The sequence below is a fragment of the Chaetodon trifascialis genome, chromosome 13 (assembly GCF_039877785.1).
Source record: "Chaetodon trifascialis isolate fChaTrf1 chromosome 13, fChaTrf1.hap1, whole genome shotgun sequence".
NCBI classification, from domain to species: Eukaryota; Metazoa; Chordata; class Actinopteri; order Chaetodontiformes; family Chaetodontidae; genus Chaetodon; species Chaetodon trifascialis.
This window is the reverse complement of record NC_092068.1, coordinates 23510646-23534698: the sequence shown is the minus strand read 5'-3', so window position 1 is coordinate 23534698 and position 24053 is coordinate 23510646. Positions and strand designations below refer to the sequence as shown.

General features: G+C 42.2%; 1 protein-coding gene across 1 annotated transcript in view; it reads left to right on the top strand.

Moving 5' to 3' along the window:
- The window catches only part of cdh5 (cadherin 5), a 30325-nt gene extending 8680 nt beyond the window's left edge, over nucleotides 1-21645 (top strand). Inside the window, exons 2-15 of the mRNA XM_070977462.1 lie at nucleotides 1364-1603; nucleotides 1932-2211; nucleotides 2719-2835; nucleotides 3052-3219; nucleotides 3341-3522; nucleotides 5811-5924; nucleotides 6384-6526; nucleotides 6611-6744; nucleotides 7874-7983; nucleotides 8278-8380; nucleotides 12791-12921; nucleotides 13141-13255; nucleotides 18419-18551; nucleotides 19454-21645. Of these exons, the coding sequence (XP_070833563.1) occupies nucleotides 1364-1603; nucleotides 1932-2211; nucleotides 2719-2835; nucleotides 3052-3219; nucleotides 3341-3522; nucleotides 5811-5924; nucleotides 6384-6526; nucleotides 6611-6744; nucleotides 7874-7983; nucleotides 8278-8380; nucleotides 12791-12921; nucleotides 13141-13255; nucleotides 18419-18551; nucleotides 19454-19838 (2355 nt within the window). The 3' untranslated portion in view covers nucleotides 19839-21645. The remainder of the gene's footprint in view (nucleotides 1-1363; nucleotides 1604-1931; nucleotides 2212-2718; nucleotides 2836-3051; nucleotides 3220-3340; nucleotides 3523-5810; nucleotides 5925-6383; nucleotides 6527-6610; nucleotides 6745-7873; nucleotides 7984-8277; nucleotides 8381-12790; nucleotides 12922-13140; nucleotides 13256-18418; nucleotides 18552-19453) is intronic.
- Nucleotides 21646-24053: the final 2408 nt, after the last annotated feature.

Genomic DNA, 24053 nt, shown 5'->3' with positions numbered 1-24053 from the left:
TTTCCTGCAGTTTCACCAGCAGGTTGATAGTTGTGGCTTTGGTGATACCCAGTGCCATCATCAGGTCAAACTTAGATCCTTTGAGTACTTTAGTTTATCTCTGCGTACATTAGAGCCTCACAGAGCTGCCAAAGCAGCTAGAGGGTCTTTATTTCTCTGGATTTGTTCAAGCAGACTTGTTGCTGTAAGTAAAGGTGAGAAGACAAAATACACTTAGAGTTATACAATGTGTGAGTTTGAATACATATCTGGTGCCAAAAAACTGCACAGTGTAAGATTTTACAACTGATTTATAGCAAATCCTTTAATCCTTCATTTCAATGATCTCAAGGTAAACAGAAGTCATCCACCAGGAATGTGTCCTTGCTTAATTGTTTTGGCCTATTCAGAGCAGTCCGTTGCCAAATGACGTCTTACATCAATGCAAAAGCTGAGCCACGTTCAGCCTTTTCTGCTGAATGACTGTATGCTTTTGATTTGCTGGTGCCGGCGGTGTTGGGACCCTTGTCGTGCAAACGCTGTCTTATTGAAACTCTGGAGAAGGTGGCTGCATCATCTTTGGTGTATTACTAATGTCTGCCAGAACAGGATCATGTTTGACTTCAAAATTAATGAGCCAGTAATCCTGGATTCCAGGAACTGCTATGAGCAACAAAGCCCCTTTATTTTTTTCCACAATTTGATGTGCTGTATTAAAGGGAGGGAAAGAAATACCAATCAAAAATTCTAAATGTCAAACAGTCCCTTTGTGGAAAATGGCCTTTCTAATGGCTGATAAAGACAGACATCCTAAGTGGTTTTAATGTCAGCTCCTCTCTCCAACTCTGTCTGTCTGTCTGTCTGTCTGTCTGTCTGTCTGTCTGTCTGTCTGTCTGTCTGTCTGTCTGTCTGTCTGTCTGTCTGTCTCTCTCTCTCTCATGCTACACCAGTGGGTCAGGACCTAAAATGGGTCACAGGCCTATGTTTAATAGATCCCCATACGACCACAGTGGTGATATGCCTCAGCCCAGGTCCCATGATGAGAGGCTAAATGTTTCATTCGGGTCCCAGGCTGAAAAGGTTTAAGAGCCCTGGTCCTAAATGATAGCTAGACCTCGAGCTCAGCGGCGGACTGTAAGGGGACGGCGAGTCCTTGGCCTTCACTCTGAGTCTCACCCTGGCACAGTGACGGGGTCTGTCCACGGCTGATAAGTGGTTTTAATGTGATCTCTCTCCCTTCTTTTTTTTGCTCCCTCTCTCCTCTCTCATTTCCTCTCCCTTCATAATCATCTCTGCTTCCTCACATCGCTTATTCCGGTCTTGCCTCTTCCTTCTCTCACCCTGATTCTTTCTTCCTTCACTCCTCCTCTCCTCTCTGTGCTAGATGATGGCTTGGCTCCAGCTGTGGACTATGGGGCTTATGGCCGCTATAGCCTTGTCCGTCTCACTTGCCGTTGCTGAAGATTCGGGCCTTCCTGTGGTGGAAGCAGAGAAGCCAGGCCCTGTTGAGATTGTGAAGAAGGAGACTCATCCAGTCCTGTTCAGGCAGAAGAGAGAGTGGATCTGGAACTCTCTCTACGTGGAGGAGGAGAAACCTGCACCCATCGCCTACAAGATAGGACAGGTAGGTCGCTTTAAGCTGCACAATGGTCTTCTTCCTGGGCCTAACTTCCATAGTTTAGTGGTTAAATGTTCAATCTACTTGCCCTGGCTGTCTGAAGGGAAGGAAAATATGCACCACTTGCCACTTTCATTCAGTTTGATGCTGTTAATGCCAACAATCTGGGACATTAACTTGTTGCCAACCAGCTCTTTGATGAATATGCATGTGTTTTTGCTAAAATACTCTGTTTGTGGAAATTTGCTTGGCAGTTGTTGACTTGAGTCTCACTCCAACTAGGACAAAACACTGAACGCTGAGAACAGTCTACCGTTTCTTTTTCCTTTCACAGCTGAGGTCGAGCCAGAGACTGGAGGTGAAGAGCTTTAAAATAGAAGGCGAAGGAGCGAACACCATCTTCACTGTGGATCGCAAAGGAGACCTGTTTGTCACCAGATCCCTGGACAGAGAGGAGAAGAACTCCTACCATTTGATTGCCAGGATGTATGATGGGAACAACAAGCTGATAGAAGACGCTGGAGACTTTGTTGTCCAGGTGACGGACATCAATGACAACAGTCCCGTTTTCTCCAGAATATACAATGGATCCATTATGGAGAGGTCCATGATAGGTGAGTTGGGCCGCTGTCAGAAGATTTGAGAAAGATTGATAGTTGCCAATAGACTTAAATTGGGTTCATTTATACATCCTTACACTACATTCAGTGTTTCACGCTGGTCTTTGTAAGCTCACAACTTCAGTGTGTTCCAACAAGCCCAAACTCTGTGAGAAAACACACAAAAAGCAATAAAAACATGTTGCCAAGGCCATAAATGGAGCAAATTCTTGCTAGACAAAGTTCCCATCACTGCAAGTATGAATTTGACATTTACTGCCCAGTGATAATTTACATTAAAAATAGACTGGACTGTGAAAAGTCTGGGAAAAAAGAAAGATAATGTCAACACCTGTCACATTCATTAGCACATCCCGCTGTGAAAAAAGGCACTTTGCTGACTTAAATAACACAAGCTTAGCACATAATCACACTGCATTAATCAGCTAAACAGCTAGTATGTTCAATAAAACTCTGTTTTATTGATGATGCAAATTCCCTTTTTCATTTATGTTCATGCAGGAACTAAAGTCATTGAGGTGAGGGCAACCGATGCTGATGACCCCACCACTGCTAACGGAGAGCTCAGGTACTCCCTGACCCAAGACCTTTCTGCGTTTGAAATCGACAGCATCACAGGTGGGCTCGCTGCACTGACGTCCGACATCATTGTTATCCTGCAGCTACAATTTCTTTTTCTTCTGGTCAATCCTGAAAAGGCACGAGCTATTTTTACATGAATATGAGTCAGAGCTGACCTCAGAGATAACACCCTCTCTGTCTGTCTGTCTGTCTGTCTGTCTGTCTGTCTGTCTGTCTGTCTGTCTGTCTGTCTGTCTGTCTGTCCTTCTGCAGGTGTGATCAGCTGCAAGATAAACACTCTGGACCGGGAGACCAAGAGTCAGTATGTGGTGGTGGTTAAGGCTCAGGACATGAGAGGAATGGCCTCTGGCAGCACAGCCACCACCTCTGTCGTCATCACCATCACCGACACCAACGACAACATCGCCTCTTTCACCCGAAGTAAGCAACAGAGAACAAGAGTGATGTTCAGGATATATGTTAGAAGGATAACATATCTGTCAAATATTCACAATAGTTTGTATTTTTACATGATTAACTCACTATCTCATACCGTCTGCAGAGACATATGAACTGCAGGTTCCAGAGGACCGCAAGGTGAATGAGAAGATAGGCACTCTGGAGCTGGAGGACAGAGATCAGCTCCAGAACAAAGAGCCCATCTTCACCATCCCAAGTGATATTGGCAGAGTGTTTAACATTGAGCTCAGCCCGAACAAGGACGGCAACGTCATGCTCAAAAAGGTAAGAGGCTCACTCACATGGCAACAAATGAAAAGACCGAGTTTGAAGGATAAAGTCTTTTTAATTCCTGTGTTTTAAATCAGCCCTAGTATCCTTTGCTTTTGGTGTGTCGAGTTGATTTTTAGCTGGAACTCAGATTTAATGTTGAATATTCCCAATTTTGGTAAGTCTGCTGGCATGTTTGCTGTCTGCAGTTTGTGACAGAGTTGAGCAGTGGTTCCCAGCCATTTTTATGTCTCCCACAGCTCTATGAGATGGGCTCAAGCACCGCTTCATTTCCCCTCTTTGAAAGATATGATGGCTTCATTGCATTATTTGATAGCAGCTGAGAAAGCTTGCTGATGTTGAGGCTTGGTGTCTTGTGGTCATACGCCTGTCCTGCCTCTTGAAGCGGCAGAAACTGGACATTTCAGCCATTTATTTATTCCTTTTGGCTTTTTTTCTGGCTGACTGGTTTTCACATGCTCTCAATCACAACTCTGGTCGTTAAGCTGTCACAGCAGACTCAGATCAGTGGAAAGCTGGCATTCTGGAGACAATACATATACTATGGATCCAAAATCAAATGAAAATGGTTCGCGTGGTGTTACAAACTCACACTTGCTCCAGCCTCAAAAGCAATGGGAACCTCATGTCCAAGCAATAAGTTATAGTTTGATGTTCATTTCATATTTCTGGTATTGCTTCAATCCAGAGTGGTGTGAGACAAGCACAAAAATAGATTTACAAGTGGTTATAAACATCAAAAAGCGTTTTTTGGCTATGACTGCCTGCACATTGTGCCACCACATGGCCACGACTTATCTAAAAAAAATGAAAATTGCAATGTCAAATGTGAGATCTTTAGCAGGAAAGTGATGTCTAACATGCAATTCAAACCCAAAAGTTCTGGCCTCCTTCCGGGCGAGAGAGCTATTTATGCTTGCAGGAATTCTAGCAGGTTTACTTCACTGGATTGTGCTCTTCAGATAAAGTATTTAGGACATCAGAGAGCTGAAAATGTATTTTAATGAAACGAGCTCTGTAATAGCTTGTACCCACGCTGGCCTGGAATCGAATCGCACCACAATCTTCCCTCTGCTCAGCTCGCCCCTCAGCTCTGTAGCCCTTCTCATCTTTCTCACCGGCTGTGTTTACATGTACAGAGTAAGCCAGCTATCAGCCACACTGCGGTTCAGGTCTTATTCTTGTTAAGCTGTTTACACATGCCTTTGATACCCTGCGACTGAGTATCCCTGTTACCATGAATAATCCAGTTAACAGAATATGTCTACCTGTGGTGTCCCATCCGCAGATAAAACAGTCCACCAGAAAAAAACATTTAACTGAACAGTAGGTTATTTCTAATACAGGGGGGAGAAACGATAAGCGGAAATGTGACAGTAAGCAGTGCTTGCTGCCATATATTTGTTGACATGAAAGTGTATCCGTAACACTCTGCAAGTCCGTTTGTGCAGATGTTGAAAAAGTGAAAGGAATGAGGCATTTCCATGCGCGGTAACGTGTTTAACACGGAGGGAAAGAGTTGCCATTTTAATGTGTTTTTTAAATCCACAGCATGAGCTCAACCAGGTTGTTTCAGTTGAGTTGTGACGTTTAGAGCCTTTTTTCACCTGGCATTGACAGTTTCCCTTGGTGAACAGACGCAGGTGTAAATGCACTGAGGATGGAGATAGGAGATGCATTTGAGCGTATAAAAAGAAAAAAAGTGCAAATGCAATGTGTCCCCAGTCTAAAAACAGGAGCAGCTCTGAGGATGAATCCAGCTTTTCACTATACACCTTCAATTCATGCATTCATCGACACAGTCAGACATTAAAGTTCAGCCTCACAAATATTATGTTATTGAGTTAGTTTAGTGCATTTTTGTGAGAGAATAGAGAAATGTAGGGTTTTTCAGCTGCGTCATATCTAGACTGCACGAATATGAGGATTTTTGAGAGGCAGAAACGAGCCTTGTAGGTTAGTTTTTTTTATTATCATATCCAACTGCTTAATATCTGAGAAATCATGTGTACTTCTGGTAACAGCATTCATTTAACGATAACAATGCTCAGTGCTCTTGGTTAGGACTCCTGTAGTCTTCTGTTTCAGGGTTTCTTCTCTCTTTTGAACCATATTTGTCGAAATAAGGATTATTTGCGCATACAAGCACAGCTAATGCAAGAGTAAGAAGAGCTCGTATTAGCCCAATATTCTCAATATTAAATCAAATTCTGATCAAATAAGTATTTATTTTTTGTATGTTGTGGGCTGAATTCCCATTTACCTCTTTCTTGCATCCTCAGGCTCTGGACTATGAGACTACGAACAGCTACTCTTTCACCGTCCAGGTGCGGGAAAACCTAAGAAACCTGCATTTTCCTGCTGACAACGTGAACAGTGCTGTCACCACAGCCCAGGTAAATATCAGACAAGACATCTGCAGCTTTTAAGTCATCCTCCAGGGATGTTACCACCCTGCTTTTCATTGATTTTCCATTAAAAAAGGAATTAAGGAAACAGCACAAAGCAGTAACATACAAATTCAATATAAATACTACTTAAAATTGACTGATTTGGAAACTGAGAGGCTGCTAAATGTAATTTTCTCTCTGTAAATACTGCATCTTCTTGAGCAGAGCTGTAGAGTCTTAGCTTCCAACTGTGCAGCTGCTCAAACATCAGGCAGCTTTTAGCAGGCAGGTCTCACTTCTGATCACTGACAGAACGAGCCTGAAGTACGACATGGTAGAAGAAAAGGAACAAAAAAATTCATTCTGACATTTCTAGTCCATTTAATTCTGTAACTTTCACCAAATCTGCACAAACTACAAGTCAAAGCTACCTTTCAACCGCTCTGCATGACTCTAAACTGACAGGTCAACATCAAGGTGCTGGATGTAGACGAGCCGCCGGTCTTCACCCAGCACATCTACTCTTTCACTGTGGTGGAAGAAAGCATTGTGAGCAACATTGGAAAAGTCACAGCCAGAGATCCTGACAGAGCCACCAAGAACATACGGTACGTTGCTGTTTCAGCCTCTAAAAACAACAAGCAATGTCACTAATCCTGCACGGAGGCTCTGACACTGATCTCTCTGTCTAGGTACTCCATCTTAGACAAGGACTGTCCAATCAGCATCGACGCATCAACAGGTCAGCTGTCCACCCTGAGGACGTTGGACAGAGAGATGGAGGCCACACACGTGTTTCAAGTTAAAGCACAGGAGGAGCCAAATGGTACGTCACACATTCACCTATTAATCCTGCTTCCTTTAAACAATAGGACCTCAGATGAAAAATGAAAACCATGTGTTTTCTCTGACAATGGGAACGTGCAGACGGGGAGGGAGTTAGAAAAGCCCGAGAAGACAGCGTGTTCTCTCGCTGTTCACTGAGCAGCTCTCCTGGATTTATTGAGGGATGGGAGTGTAACACATTAACAGGGATTTATATAGATTTAACATAGTGCCAGAACACCTGGTTCGACCCACACAGGAAGGAGAGAGTAAGCAGGAAAATCACATTAGTGGGGCTCTTTGTTCACTTGCAGCTTCCAAACCAAACTATATATTTTTAGACCAGCAATGAATGAAATCCAGAGATCTATTTTAGTGGCTTGTCACGATGTTTAAGGAACACAATGGTCCCCTGAGCTTGACAAGGTCCTCGATATACAGTACATTTGCTGTACTAAAGATAGTTTCAAAATCTCAGCACAAGAGGCGGCGAGAGAGCCACGCGTTTATCAAAAGATGCATATTCAAAAAGAACATCAGTGATGTAAAATAAAGGCAAAAGCTGCTTTAATGCGACGGAAAAAGCTGCGAAACAAAGAATTCACAAATAGAAATCATTTCATTATTCATTTGACCTTAATCAAAACAGTAAATGACAAGCAAGCTGCTTGAAGTGAGCCGTGTAAGACAAAGAGAGTAAAATAAGTAGACAAAAACGATGCAAAAACTTTGCATGAAATGTGGGATTTTTAAATATTTTAAACAACAAAAACAAAGAATACAGAGAAGTGATTATCTGGAGTGTAACCGTTTCTCTCGTTGGTGTCTTACAATCTGTTTTAACAGGATGATTTGTTTTCCCTCCATATTGGGTATGACATTAAATAAAATTACATCACATCATAAGACTCACATGTAAGGATTTTTTTGATCCGCCAGCATGCGTTGGCTCTGAAGAATCCCTGCAGGCAGCTCGCTGAAATGTCTCATGTATTTCTTTTGACTATTTCCATTGTCAGTACGCTGAGATAGCTAAGACCAGATAAATCACTACCAAATCAACAAAATTAGCCCCTGCAACCAACTTCAATTATTGCACTTAACTGTGTGCTGCTGTCTCTCCTCTGCAGGTTTGGAGTCATTTGTCAAAGTTAATATTACAGTTCAGGACATCAATGATAACAAGCCAGAGCTGACGGTGGATGAGATCTTCCTGTGTGAGAACGACGTCGCTGATACGGTAAGAAAAACAGAGCATTTACAGCAGGTTGTCTCTTGATTTGGATACGTTTGTATTCAGCTGGAGTGACATAAAAAAGAGGTGTAGCATCAGTCTTATAGTCACATGAGAATATATTGTTTTTAGACTATTTATTTTCACGATCTGCACAAATATCTGTGTCACAGTCTGGAGATGCAACTGCATTAAACTGCGTTTTGGCAGGTGCACGCGCTCTGTACATTTAGACTGCGTTGGATATAAACAAAGTTTGTGTGCAGGGTGGATTCGTTTCATCTTCGTGTCTCTCCTCAGGTGATAGGGACCTTGAGAGCCACGGATAAAGACGACCAGCCGGCTTCCTTCACTTTCAGCCTGGCCAGTGAGAGCTCCAACTTCTCCATCAAAGACTACGGCAGTAAGTCTCTGTGTGCGCCGAGCATATATTTACCTTTCTTTTTTTGCTTGTTTCTCTAAACGGTGCTCAGAGGAAGCACTGGCCTCGGCACTTGTTGCTATGCAACGACTGAAACTCCATTTGAGGCGCAGTGCTTTGTTGCTGAAAGTTGAAATTATTTTAACTTCTCAAAGCGTGCTGCGGTTCTCCCAGCCAGACGGGGGATTTAGAGAGCCTGTCTGGGACCATAAGTGCTGTCTAGAATGCACAACAGCAAATATTGAACATAATGAGAGCAAGTGGCTCGGTGGACCTGCAGATGACTCTCTATGTATTTTACACTCATCCTAAGTATGTTAAAGGAACATGTCACGCTCAGTGCTACTGCGGTGCTTTTTCACAAGAAAATAATAGAAGAAAAGAGCATGTGGAAAACTGCACCGTGAGGTTTATTAGGGATCTGCATGAGAGCATGCACGTTTTGATTATGTGTACATTGTCCTAATCATTTTAGGGCTCATCAAAGATGATGTAAGAGAATAAAATAACTTCAATCAGACATGGCTACAGCTTGGATTTAAAAGCTTTATAGATTAAAAATGAAACAAAATGTATGAAATGAATTAACATCTAATGCATATGACCATTCTGTATTTATTTACACATGCAACCAAGACTATAGCCATGCTAACAGCTCTGTAAGGTTGTTACCCTCTGCAGACCTTTGACCTAAAAGCTAACATGAGCATGCTAACATGCTCTCAATAACAAGAGGACAAGCCAGCGGATCACCACAGTCAGAGCGATGCATCATCTGGGAAGCATGAATGTCTGTGCAAGGTTTTGTGCTATTCCAGCCGGTAGGTGTTGAAATATTTCACTGAATAATTGAATTATGTAAATAATTGATTGTGACCTGCTGTGGGCGGTCGATGCCAAGTCACCAAGGATCACCAAATCATCATTATGATTCATCCTCAAGGCATCATGGGTATCTGTGCCAAACTTCATGGCAATCCATCTGAACAGTATGAATATTTCAGTCTGGACCAAAGATGACAGACAGACCGTTAGCATGGATAAAAATCAGCTTTTCACATTTTCATTATTTATAGTTTGGTTTTAAAATATTCTGAGGAACCTGCCATTAAACCACATAATGTAGATATATATAGTTACAGTGTACATTGCAACTGACACACTTGGATTCTGCTGCTCAACTTTAAAAGAGAGCTTCTTCTTCTTCTTCTTCTTCTTCTTCTTCTTCTTCTTCTTCTTCTTCTTCTTCTTCTTCTGATTAAAAGATTGTTGCAAATTCAAAGCAGCAGCATCTGCATTCAGCAGATCCGGTGCCATTTATGTAGATACAAATGTACAAGTTAAAAAATGTCAGCTCGAATAAACAGACTGTGACTGTGATGGTGGTGTGAAACTCTGCAGAGACATTTTCTTTGATCCAGACACTGATATTTAGGCAAAGGTTGGTGCTCTGTTACATCAGATTTCCAAAGCCTATTTGGGTTATTCAGCTTAGGACACAAAGTGGCACAAGTAAAACAGTTTTCATCATTTTTGATCATCACATACCGTTATAATACATGAAAGCCCGAGGAAGTGTTACCAACTGTTCTAGTCAAATATTAAAAGTCTGAATAGATGAAAGCCTTAGGTAGTCAGATGAAAGATTTAGGTGAAGTGTTACTATTTAATTTAAGTGAAACTTGAAACATACTGAAGGGAAGATAAACAGAGGGGAAAAAAGGCCCGAACTTGCCTCATCTATTTCCTCTCTGCTCGTGCCTGGAGGGGCTGACATGTTGAACTGATGGAGAGGAGGAAGAGGAAGATGGAGGAAAGACAGATGAGGTGGAAGAGGAGATGAAAGGAAGCGAGAGGAAGAGATCGGGATTAAGGGAGACGGGTAATATTAAAGTGAGACCGTGTTAAAATGAGGAGGGGGGCAAATATAAAGGAGAGAGGATAATGAGCGACAAACAAGTAGATGAAAAGAAGAGAAGAGAGAAAATATGAATGAGTGGAGCCCAATTTGGGAAGGAGGAAAAAAGGTGAACAGAGAGAAAACGGGAGTATGTGAACAGAAAAGAAAATGGAAGTAAAGAGGGAGGAAAAATATGAGGGGAGAACAGAAAATAGGCTAAACATGAGGGAGAGGGAAGGACGAAGAGTGACAGAAGAAATGAGGATAAAGAGGAGCAGACGAGATGATGGCCTGATAAAGAAGGAGAGATGAGATCAGAGACATTAAAGTTTAAACGAAAGGTTAAAAAGAAAGTGCAGGAAAAGAGGAGAGAGATAGAGAAACTGACAGATGGGAAGAGGAGGGAGAACTGGGAAGAGGAGGAAAAGGGAGGGAAGGGAAGGAGAAAGAGAAGAGAGGAGGTGTTGTTGTGATCGTTGTTTGATAAGTGCTGGTCGCCAGTGTGAACCTCTGTTCTCCCCTGTGGTCCCCCAAAAGTCATCTGACAGCACCTCACACCACTCAACACACACACACACACACACACACACACACACACACACACACACACACACACACACACACACACACACACACACACACACACACACGAGCGCACACATGCAACAAGAGCTGCAAAGTGAGGGCTTTTGAAATATTTAGCGACTACCAGCTCTTTAAAACTTGCAAAAAACAACCATGCTTTCATTACGGGAGCCAGACACACACACACACACACACACACACACACACACACACACACACACACACACACACACACACACACACACTTTACAACAGTCAGTGTAGCTGCACAGTGAAGTGACAGGACTCTGTGTTCAGACCAGGCGGCTACATGAAGCCCACTGCATTAATACCAGACAGACAAGAGAGGAGCAGGAGGAGGAGGAAGGAAGACGAAGAGATGAAGAAAAGGACTAATGAGATGCAGCAACAGAGAGATGGCGAGAACAAAAGAAATACAGAGAGGACAGTGAGAAATATACCGAAACCCAGAGAGACAGGATATTCAAACAAAGAAGGAGTAGGAGACGAGAGGGAGAGGAGAGATGAGATGAAGGGAGGACAGAAGCTGTTTTCATCTTTTATTCAGTTAGCTAAGCTTCATCTGTACCCATGTCCTCCCACACACACCTTCAGCGACTACATGTTGTCTTGTAGGCAACAGTGGAAACCTGATCCCAGTCAGCTGGTTGCATGAGCGTCATTTGAATTCTTTGAACTTTGACTTGAACTTTTCACGCTGTTTGTGACACAGCTAATTAGCTTGTTTAGCATGTTCCCACTAGCTGGTGAGCACATTAGCTCACCGGCTACGGCAGTTTTCCTGTGACACAGTGTGTAGTCACTGTGTCACTAGTTCATTTGAACTGTTTCTCGTAGTTCCTGAGATTTTATGTTTATACATTGTGGATAAAACAGCACAAACCTTTACATACAAACTTTAACCTTTTCAAAGGAAGGCCTTTCAAATATACTTGTGATCAGTTGCTTCAGTCTCACCAATAATCCTCCAGAGTTAACTTTAAAAATTGTGAAACGAGCCTCAGCAGAAGAAATTAACTGTACGTCCTCACACAAGACGGATGTGATTTGTATTGAAAGTGCAAATGTCAGCGACACCCAGGCTGTTTCCATTTAAACTTGACCTTAAAGCAGAGCTATACCTCATGCTTCTTTGTCCGACAGTTTAACAGAGTGTCTCTAGGTATGCTTGCCTTGTGTTCACGAGGGTCTTTCCTGCCATTGTGCTCTGTGAAATTCCTCCAGTGGTGGGATATTGTGGAAAAACGGCTCTCCCCATCGTCTCAGCAGGAAACGTCTGCCTGCCGGGGATTTGACTAATGACTGTATTGTTGGTCCGGCCTGCGGAGGAGACACAGCTCTGCTCTGCTCAACACGCTTCAATTCTCTTTTTATTTCTATTCTCTTTTTGTTTTGTTCTTTTCCCTTCTGCTGCTCTGACTTTTAGATTGTTGGCTCTTTCAGAACCTGTCTGACCATCAGTTGACCACATTACATACAGTCACAACACTTATTTATCATTTATTTGAGCATTTGCTAATTTGCAGGCCTCGTGTAAGATTTGAGGTTTTTAAAGGTGCTGCCATTATCTATAATCCCAAATGACTCAAATCCAACATGCACCAAACTGACAGATAATCATAAATTATCTGTCTGCCTTCATGTAACGACTCTCTTCTTGTTCTCATATCTTGTTTTATCTGTGGAGCAGACGCTTGCTGTATAAATAGACTTTAAAGACTCTATATACCGAGCAGGTGAACATTAGATCCGCTTTGGTGAGATGAAGTGATGAGTCAGACAAATTAGACATGGATTTTGCAGAAAGGAAAGGTAAATGTGTGTTGTGAAGGTGGCTGTCGTACTTTGTACACTCACTGTGTGTATTTATGTGCTTCTTTCTTAAGACAGCACAGCAGACGTCATTGTGAAAATGGGACCGTTCAGCCTGGATGACCCCAAGGATTACAGCGTGGATGTGCGCATAACTGATGGAGGGCGACCCGTTCTGACCAGCATCACCAAGCTGGCAATCAAGGTCTGTGTGTGTGTTTGTGTGCGTGTGTGGTTGGGATGTACTAAACTGCTCGAGATTATCTCAGCAGAAAATGTGTTTCTTCCATTCAGTCAAAATCACCAGTTTTAGCGCAATAAAACTCATAGGATGTAATCGCATGCAGTGCATAGCTTAAATGGATATAGAGTGGATGAACACTACCTGATGAATCAGTTAATTTGACTAAATTGTTTGTTGCAGTCATGTCGGTGTAATGCCAGGCGGATTCCTACAGAGTGCAGAGCTGGTGCTCGGAGGATGGGAGTGAGTGTTCATGCCCTGATCGCCATCCTGCTCTGCATCCTGACCATTTTGGGTGAGTTTTCTTTTCGTCCCTTCCTTGCTTACATCCCGTCTTTTTGGAAATGCTCATTACTGAGGTTTTCTGCACAGCAGATCATCTGTCAGGCTTTTCACCGTGTTGGAGACAATCCTGCTTTCCTGATATTCCTGAGAACTTTTCGTTTCATCTTCAAGAGCACCTTAAAGGGGAACTTTACCTGTGTTAAATCTAACATGTGATATCACTTCAATCAGCATCGGTTCCAGTTTGAAACAAGTGAGCTCCTTGTTTCAGCTTGAAGCCAGTCTAAACGCTACATTAGGATAATATACTAGCATAACACAGAACTGTCAGTCAAGGTGCATCATGGGTAATGTAGGCGCCTGGTTTATGGGGAAAAAAGAAATCTCTTGTTCTTCTGCATCATTTTGTCTGTCCATCATGAGTCTGGCAGTGTTATAGGTGTGCAATGCTAAATCAGGGCAGTACTCTTTTAAGGATTTCCTGCATTTCAGACTGATGGAACAATTGCCTCTGAATTTCTTTGCATGCTACAGTAAATAGCTGTGTCTTTTTATACTAATGCTGTGCTTGCTTGTGTTTGGAAACACATCATTCACAGAATCTCTGCATTTATGCAACCCTGTCCTATCTCTGAAGAATGTGTTCATATAGGATGATTTTCACCGATTATTGCTTTTGCATCCAATATCACGCTCAATGCCAATGCATGAAATAGTGCGATGCTTTCAAATGGCTACAGCATCCATGAAACATGCCAACAGGTTGCTGTCGAAATGGAAATTGAATAACATTCACTTAAAATAGTTACTTCTATAATTACCTGCTAACACCTTTGTGACATATGTATCGCTTGGTACAGCTAACCAGTCATTGTTATTTAGAGGACAGTCGGGCTACAACGTCAAGCATGTGTGAATGAGCTCAGTAGCGGTTGGTGTGGTCAGAGGTGACAACTGAAACCTCAAACTGAAACACTGCTTTGTTTTAAAAGTGTTTTAAATATAATATTTCCTGTTTATGGTGTGATCAGAAGTGTTCATTTGCAACGTCTGAAACTGCAGTTTGAGGAAATGTGGAAACAAATCAGACTCTCAATCAAACACAAGTGTATTTCAAAAAAGCTGGCAAAATGAATTGCATCACTGGCTATTTGGCTCTGTGTTGAAGTTTTATGAAAAACTAATATATGAATGCTGGTGAAATGTTCACAGTTTTCATCAGAGATAAAGACAGACTATGAGAAAACGTTTATGGTTGATGGATTCATTTTCACTTTCAGTCCTGGTTGTTTTACAGTCTGTTCACAAACAGGTACAAAAGGTCTCAAACACAGTTTTTATTGTGAGAGGAGCTCATGAACATGGCGTCAGTGATGCAAAAAGCCAGCACTGGGTGATCGGAGCATGTGCGCAGATTCACTTGCACTTGCTTTGCGATAAATATGGTTTGTGTTTTGTGGGGTACGTTTCCCCTCCCTTTGTTGTTGGTTTTATGAATAATGCAGTGGCGGATGTGGAAATAATGCCTGTGGTTGTGTGAGCTCAATATTCTCTTTGATACCTTCGCCCCCTGCTCCTTTTTTCTGGGGAAAAAGAGACACTTGTCATGTTGGATGTGAGACACGTCTGAGATAGTTGGCCAAACAAGAGGGATCTGGGCTGAGGAGTGCTGAGGAAGAAAGGCAAAGAGAAGAAGAACTTAAGGATTAAGAGGGATGGAGGTGGAGTGATGGATGGAAAAAACTTATATGCAGGCTTCGATATCGGAGGTGGAGAGGGGTGAAGCAGGCAGACAGGCGAGAGGCGAGCGAGACAGGGAACTGAGGTGGAATGAGACGGAGTGACAGAGCGAGACAGAAAGAGGTTAAAGAAGAGAGATGCCGAAGAGGAGAATTGTGGGAAAAGCAGCAGAAGAATAGGAGTGGTAATGAGGGGAGTTTATCAGCTCTTTAGGTGCCGTCTGCTTATCAAACACCACCAAACACTCAACCTATTAACTATTAATACACTCCTTCACTATCGCGCCTTTTCCCCTCAGTTTTTTCCTTCATCTCTGTCTTCCTCTTTCTCTTTCCCTCTGGGTGTCTCTGTCTCTCTCTCTGCCGCCCTCTCTTCCCCTTTCTGTTTCTCTTTCTCTTTATCAAACACCCCCAACGCAGGCCAGATTAACTATTTAATGCACTTGTCATTATCTGCCAGGGCCCAAAGCAATTTACCGCGCTCCCCATTCACCAACGCATTTTCTCACAAGGAGTCGGGGTTGACACACGAAAAGAAATTTTTCTCAGTGGTTTTTGTACAAAGGAAGAGCTTCTTTTTTCCACTCTTTTCTCGTCCCTCTAAGTCTGATATCTCTAGAGCTTATTAAACTGCAGAGCATATGTTGTAAAAGATTAATCTGTTGGTTTCCCAGGCAAACTTAAATTAGTCCCGCTCACCCTCGACTAAAAGGCATGGCTAATGCTGCCCGTCCGCTGAGAGAGAAAGAGGTTCATATCGGGACTGAGGCTTGAGGCCTAATCTAATGTCAAATGTATCCTTCGTCTCCTCATCTGTCGTCTGTCTTGATTTCCTCAGCCCCGACTTCTCCCATTTCTTCCTCTTCCTCCTTCCCTCGGTCGTCGGCTGCTCCTGTTATTTGTCTGTCTTTTCCTTTTATTCTTTCTCTTGCTTGTCCTCGTTCTGCATCTCTATGGCCTAAATGCAGGGTCTTTTACCCCACTTTCTTATCAGTTTCGGTAAGTTAAGACAAAAGGAAAGCAACAAGGCATTGCCTTTGAACCACTGCTGTTTGAACCAGGTTTGCTGTCTTCACATCGACCTTGTCTTTTGGTTCTTTTCCCAATTATCTTCCCAGTTAAACCCACATTATGATTACTGGGCCTATATGAATGGTCAGACCCAGGCAGTCCAAAAACCAGTGTGGGCCTGCTGGTGTTGACAAGGAGACATGATCACAGCTTGTTGTTCAAGGGTTGATGCCTGTCATCCAGATATGGCTTTTTTTTTAAATGTTTAACCTCCATGACTTTGACAAAACTGTTCCTGTCACATAGTGGGAGAAGGACTAAAAGTTTACAGTCTTTGTCACTCACATCTCTCAGGAGCAGACAATGACTCTCGTTCTCAGAGGACTGAAAATGATGTGGCTCAAATGTGTTCATTGTATTCAGCAGCTGCGGCAGCCTGGCTGCCACTGTTTTCACCTTGTGAGTCTGTGTATGTTTGTGTGTCATCATGGCAAAATGTGCTTCTGGAGGCACCATTGTTGCAGGAACTATCACAGAGGTGGTTTTGAGTACTTTGCCAGGTGTTACATGTCTGTCTATCTGTCTGTGGACAGATTTTTTTCTACCACAGTAGCGTCAAAACCTTGCAAGATGCAGTCACAAAACTTTCTGAGTGTGTAGTTGAGATCAAAATGAAGCACTCATGCGTCAGAACGTCATCATGTTGACAGGCGTCGCAGCTGGTCTGATCCCATCCCAAGATGGTCTCCAGTTTCTTCTATATGTACTCATTCGTTCAGTATGTGCTCGTCTCTGAATGTTAAGATGAAAGAACATGTGTGTGTCGTAGGTTTCCAAACTTTATGCCAGACAGCAAATCCTCCATATTGTACGATATGCCCGCAGTTGACAGGTGACGTCTGAGACCATTACAAATCACAGTTTTCTGATCTGACGCTGCTGCGGTTAAGGTTTGGTTCAGTTTAGACACAAACTGACTCGACCATGATTCAAGGTTAGAAATCAGTGTTGGTTGTGTCGGAAATAGGAAGTGAACAGAAGCGTCAGCTGACCCATTCAACTATCTCAGCCTTCTTCCCCTGAGGCCTGACAGCACTTCCTCCATCTTCATTACTGACAGACAAGAATCATTACTCCTACAGCTGCTGGAGCAGAGGTGGAGAACCTTTTCCCGTCAAGGGCCATTCCAATTTTTAGAACATCCTTCTAAATTATTGAAAACATGTACACTGATCTCTGGGGTGGCTGGAACTGCTTCTCTTAGGTGAGGCATCTAATGTCAGATGGTCGTGATGATGATGATGATGTTACTCTGGTTTAACTGGTTTTCCAGATTTGGGTCCATCAGCCTTGAGTGGAAGTTATTCCAAACAGATTCACACTTCAGTGCATGTCTGCCCACATGTTTGTAGCTGTAATGACTCTTGGGATTCACCTTTTTCACCTCGTCCTCGTCTCCACAAACTCACTTAAACTCAGTCTTTCTTTTACTTCAGCAAAAAAACAAACAAACAAAATAGTTGATTGTGCATTTTGTGACACTCTCATTTTATTGAGTCTGCTGCTGGGCCCCATCAAACATTTGGCCCGGAGGCCAGATGTTGCACCCCTGTGCTGAGATTTTTGATACCTGAAAATTCCATTTTGGGGAATTTCGTAATGATTTTATTTTTTAAGACTCTTATCCGTGGATTCTTGCCTTTACTCTCTGACTTCCTCTCTCTGTTTCCGCTCTCCTTCTCACTCGATTGTTTATTTCTTCGTCATATGCCGGGTCCAGCTCTCCTTCCCTTTCCTTTCTTTCTCATGTTGTTTTGTCACACTCATTTCCACTTCCTCTGCCGTATTTACTGAATCTTTCTTCCTGTTTCTTGCGCTCCCCTCTTTTTTCTCTCTTTGTGCGATGTGTTTGTCTCTGGCTGAGTAGATTCATTTGAAGTTTTCATGCTGGAGGCGAATGTTTCCGACACCTTAAACCATCCACTCGTCATTCTCTCCCCTCTTTCTCGCTCTGCTTTCTAGTCTCAATCCCGCATTAGTGTTCCACTTTCCTCCTTCTTTCCTGCCCCCATTTTTATTCTGTTGTGGTTTTCTGCCCTAATTTTTCTCTCATGTTTGTACTCAAAATCAAGCGTTGGTCCAGCAGGAAAGATGGCAGGACAGTCTGTTTTTACCCACAATTTCTACACTTACTGTATATATGGCCTAAAGACATATTTCTTTTCTTCATCTACTTGTTTCTCAGATAGCGATTCCCTAGAATGCCTTTAATCTTACAAGGTCAAACCTCGTACTGGTTTTGTTAAGGTCTGCTCCTGTTGTCTGAAATGAGCAGATCATTTCAATGTTATCTTGACTTGTGTGAAAGGTGCTGCCGTCGAAGAGGAGCTCTGAAATTAACTTTCCTCTGCTGTGCTTTCCAGTCATAGTGATCCTGTTCGTGATGAGGAAACGCTACCAGAAGGATTCTCTGGCCAGTATGAAGAACAGCGGGGAGATTCACGAGCAGCTGGTCACTTACGATGAGGAGGGAGGAGGAGAGATGGACACTAACGGGTATGTGGATGAAGAATAAGACCTGAACACTCTGAGAGTTTCAGAAATTTTTAACCATTGAAACAAAACAATCAACTATAATTCATAACTTAACTTCTGATGATGAAACAAGAAGGTGAAGAAATTCGAGATATTGCATTTTTACTCATCCTTTGTGCTTTGCCAGCAAGACCATGAATGTTCATGAAAGCTGACAGAAGTCTGATTTATTATCTGAAATACAGGATTAAATTAAGGAGTCTTCATACTTCTATTTTGAAAATTCAACACAACAAATATATGCATTTTATACCTTTCTTGTTAAGGCTCCTTAGTACTGACGTTCTACTTAAATTATTTTGTACTCACATAAAAACCACACAGTCTATCAACTCTCCCCATTGGCATATTTATTTTCTTCCTGCTGTATTTGTCAGTTTGTTGACCCAGTTTATCCAAAGGAAATCATTAATGTTTGAACTAATCTGAATCTAATCTTACCCATATTTAAATGGTATTAAAACCATACATAATCTTCTATGGTGTGTTAACTGCAACACACTGTATGCTGTCAAAAGACACGATGACTTGGGTTGGAGGAAGAGCAGAGTGAAGAACGGATGAAACTATTACTGATATTTCTGTTCTCAGGGAATTAAGTATATTTTCTTTCTGTGAAATAGGATTACATTTGATTTCTTATAATCTTAGGTTATGTTTGTGCTCTCTGTTAGCACTGCTTCACTGCTCATTTTCCTTGTTTTGTCAAAACTTGACAGTAGATCATGCTTGATGTGATTGTAACTCAGAAAATGGCCCCCCTGGAAACAAACATTTCATCATGAATTAAAGCACCATCCCATTCTTAGATGAGGAGTTAACCAGCTCTTCATAAGCTAACAAACATTATGCCTCTCTTTCAGCTACGATGTCTCAATCCTCTCCTCCGCTTGCCACGATGGCTCCCTGCTCCGCCACCCGGACCACCACCCCCACCCGTCTCTCTACGCCATGGTCCAGAAACCCTCTCATCACTCCCAACCCACCGCATGTAAGGGCGACATGGCCGTGATGATCGAGGTGAAGAAAGAAGAGGCGGATCACGACAGAGACGGCTTCCCGTACGACACTCTCCACATCTACGGCTACGAGGGCCCCGAGTCTTTAGCCGGGAGCCTCAGTTCTCTGGAAAGTTCCTCCACTGGCTCAAACTTGGATTACGACTTCCTCAATGACTGGGGGCCGAGGTTCAGGACCCTGGCCGAGCTGTACGGCGTGGATGCACCTGAGTACTACCATCAATACTAATGGAGACCGTCTGCTAAGAAGCATATGATGCCAAATTACACACACAAACACACACACACATTGAAAACAGCCATAACAATACACTCACACAAAGCAAAAAGCGTGAAGTAAACACACACATTCACACACACAGCAGCAGGCTTTGATGCTGTCCATTTTGTTTCTGGACGAGTATCTTTGATCTAGCAGACAACCGTGTTCTCCAAAGACTTGTCCAGCTTCTGAAAGCAGGGCGCCCTTGTTTCCAGTCTAACTGACTTTTGCTATCAGTTCAGTGAGTCCGTTAGCTGTCGAGCCTCCCCGGTCTGTCCACCACCTGTCAGTAAAAACTCTAGGAAGTTCCATCAAGTTGAATCAAGGAGTTTTGTTTTCCCAGACCTCATTATTTGGAGACACGGCGCCCTTTGCCTCCTCTTGGAAAGGTTTTTAAAGCAACAACGTGACATGAAGCCACGGGAGGAAGTGAGACCGAGCCGCTTCACAGATTTGAAAGAGAATTGTTGGTGACAGCGTGAGATTCACCCCGTGAGGATGCATTTTAATCCGTCATGACCCTTTTATTCTGCTTTAGAAGTCCGATCAGATGAAGCTCCACTTCAGGCTGAAGCCAATCAGAGTTTATCTTGGATAATTGATGGGTTAATCAGTTCACTGTTGGACAGCGATGTTAGTGTTATTCAGATTCTTCACGCATTCAGTTCAAGTCTCAGTTCCTTTATGAAGCACCATTTTGCATCCCACCAGTGACAATAAAATCATTCAACATCGTCTCATATCTTGCTAATATTAAAGGATATAATCTGGAGATGAGCTCATTTAAGTACTGCGTATTGACTAATATTGGAATTTCAATATGTATGGATGTTTTAAATGAATTTATTTCTGCTCCACTGGGGATGCAAAATGGTGCATTTCAAAGCAGTTCATTACTGATTTTCTCTGTTTTACTCCTCTCTTTGTTGCTGATGGCCTGTAAGCTCTTCTAACTTTGATGTCTTTTTTTTAATATTTGACAAAAAGGCCACAAACACAAATAGAACAAGCTGATTTTATTTTTGATGCAGAGTTGGTGATTTGATTCGGGAATATGATCGCTTGAGGGTTTATTGTTTGAGGTGAAAAAATGTTGAGCGGCCAGGAGAGTTTTAACTCAAAGAGGTTTGACTTGTTTGATCACAACGAGATGCCAGCTGTGTTTGTTTTATGTAAAATACGAAAAAGTGCTGTTTTTAAGAAAAGCTAAACTATTGAAAACCGTTCATACAGGAAGTTATTTCATGACATTCCCAGCCTCATTGCATATAGTTACAGATTTTCTGCATTTCCTGGAATGCAATCTTGCATCAAACCATCCTGATGTTTAGCACTGTTGCAGTTTTTTCAAGACACAAACCTTAAAAAAAAAAACCTTTTCTGAAACCCAGCATCTAAAATCAGTACAGAGTGATATTCTAAGTGAGTCATTTTGTCCATTTTCCCAATCATCTTCTGCTCTGAGGAGACAAAAGACAGCAGACAGAAAGACAGAAAGGAAATAGCACTGCTGCTGCTCGGACAGAGTTACAGTGTGTTCCTAGGGTTTATTTGACAGAACCCATCATCACAGTTATTGTTGAGATGAAAGCTCAATTCTCAGAGGTCTACTAGAACAAAAGTCATTCAGACAACTCAGGAAACACCGAGTGGCACAAGCAGCTAGTTGGGCAGTTGTGATGGCCCTGAGGTGGCTTGAATAACTTTAACCTCTCATCCTTTTTGGCTACTGTCAGGCCATAAACTCTGGTCTGAAATTCAGATTTTTAGCATATTTACAGAAAGACAAAGCTGTACTGAGCATTCATTTTAAACAAAGCTTGAATCCTTTGAACTTTGTTGACTGGTTTGTGCCATCTTTCAATAAGGGAAACTTCTACAGGCTTAGTGATTTGTTCATCATTACTTTATTAATATGAGAAGTCTATTCATTTTATACCAGACTGCTTCTTAGAGTAACACTATTTAGCTTCCACTTTAAGCACGTATTGTCTCAAAATATGGATACACCATTCTTACATTTTGGCACGTTAAACAGGACAGTGGACCCACAGTTAACCATAAAAACACACTCCTTATTATCTCCTTATTATTATCTCTCCACTATTGTTGATTAATCTGCCGAATATTTGATTTACCTCTTTAGGATACCTGGATACCTAATCTTTATCTCTGAAATGTCAGAAAATGTGACAAACTCCATGATGATTTGCAGGTTGATAGAGGCCACAGAGGCTAAGATGCTGCTTGTTTTGTGTTACCAAAAATGCTTTTCCCAAAGATACTGAATATACAATCACATAAAACAGAAAAAAGCAGCCAAACTCGATCAACTAGAGAAATACTGAGTAATCGACTGTCTCAGCTCCATTGTGGGTTGTCCCTTATAGTTTGTAATTTATTTGGGCTGCCAGGTTGTTAGCACCCCCTCTTTGCTGGTTGGTGTGGGTACATCCTCTGATAACATACAGGATATGCTGTCACTTCGCCCTTTCTGAGCTTTAAAAGCAATCAGGAATGACTGCACCCAGTCGCCGCTGGCTATCAGTAACATTTAAACAATCACTGCAGACATTTTGGCTTATTGTATAAATGAAGGTCCTGGAGATAAATCATGGCTTTTGCAGTTAGACAGTTATTTATAAAGGGTCGTGAAGGTAAAAGGTCAGCAATTGTCAGGATAAGTTTGCTTAACAGTGAACTGGTGCCCATTCCTGTTGAAATGGCCTCGCTGATGGTGAGATATTCAGATCCATTGTGTTCCACTCTGCTGAAGATGCTGCCGTTTAGTTTTTTTCTTTTAAGTTTAGAGAATATAGTTTATTTACTCTCCTGTTTATTCTGTTTTGTTTGGACTTGAACTTGTTTCTTTAAAACTCTGGCCGGTGTGGAATTCCATTGGATAAACGGTGGATACAATAGCTGGAAGCCCTCTCAATGCTTTCCTGTTGGCTTCATATATATACTTACAGAAGCCAGATCCTCCTCCTCACTGTCCGTCTGCCTCTCCTTCTCCTCCTTTCTCTGTGTTTGCCTCGCAGTATCTCTACCACACCATCTCGCTCCCTCTCTGTCCTCTAATCAGCTAAACCAAACAGTGGAGTCAACTTCCTGTCCATCTGGGACGTTGCGCCCGCCCCTTCCTGTCCGTGTTATCTCTCCCGTGAGCCAACACATTGTGCTCACTTCCTGTTAGCCGGGCCTGGGAAACAATCTTGGAGAGGAAAAGGGAGCAAGGCAAGGAGAAACTTGGGATGAGGTTGGGGGTTAACAAGAAAGAAAGATGAAGAGAACAATGCAGAGCAGTGATGAGTTTTCCAGCTGAGCAGAAACACTTCAGAACAAAGATGCGTGTGATGAAACGCTGCGACACATCGCACATGCAAGTGGTGTTAACATCCTGTTGCTCTGGCACCTTGATGAAGCAACATTGAATGCAACACTCAGAAATCAATGAGGATTACCCACGATTGAATCTTTAAATTTATTGTAGAAAACTCTTCACTTTAATGGCTCCAAGTTGCAGAAAAGTAACATTTATATTGTAAGATGTGAAGGACTTTTCGCCTCTAATTATGCCTTTGTGGATTTTAAAAGCTTGCACTGAAGATTGCCTTTGTATCAGCTTTTATCGCTGCTGAAGACGTTTCCAAAATCTAATCATAGCTGGTTTTATAAGCCGTGTCTCACATTCATTGAACAAACAATGGCTAGCGTTTCTGGCTGCCATCTTTGTTTGGGTCGAAGAATGGAGACTGGCCTTGAGAATCAAGTTAAAATTCGACTTCACTGTGCACTAGAGGAAATATGCTTTTGTCCTGCCGTTTCAAATCTGCGGCTCTCAAGGAATCTGTTTGATCACTGATTACAGATTTTAATTTAAAAACTGGGTTTGTGAGTGAAATTAGCAGCCTGTAGCAGAAAAAGCTGCTCTGTTATCTTCATTCCTCACAGCAATAAGTGTTGCATGTAGTTAGGGTGAGAAAACCTGGGATATCTGGAGAGGTAGGCAACAATTTTAGCCAGCCATCTTTTCCACTTGTTTAGTTGCAAAGCTGCATGTAAAAATCATCCATATATACATCTACACTTCTAAAAGGGTCATTAAATAGAAAACTAAACAGAAACAGATGTTCAGGCGCTTGTGGTTCCTTTTAAAAAGTCTCATATTTGTTTTTATTT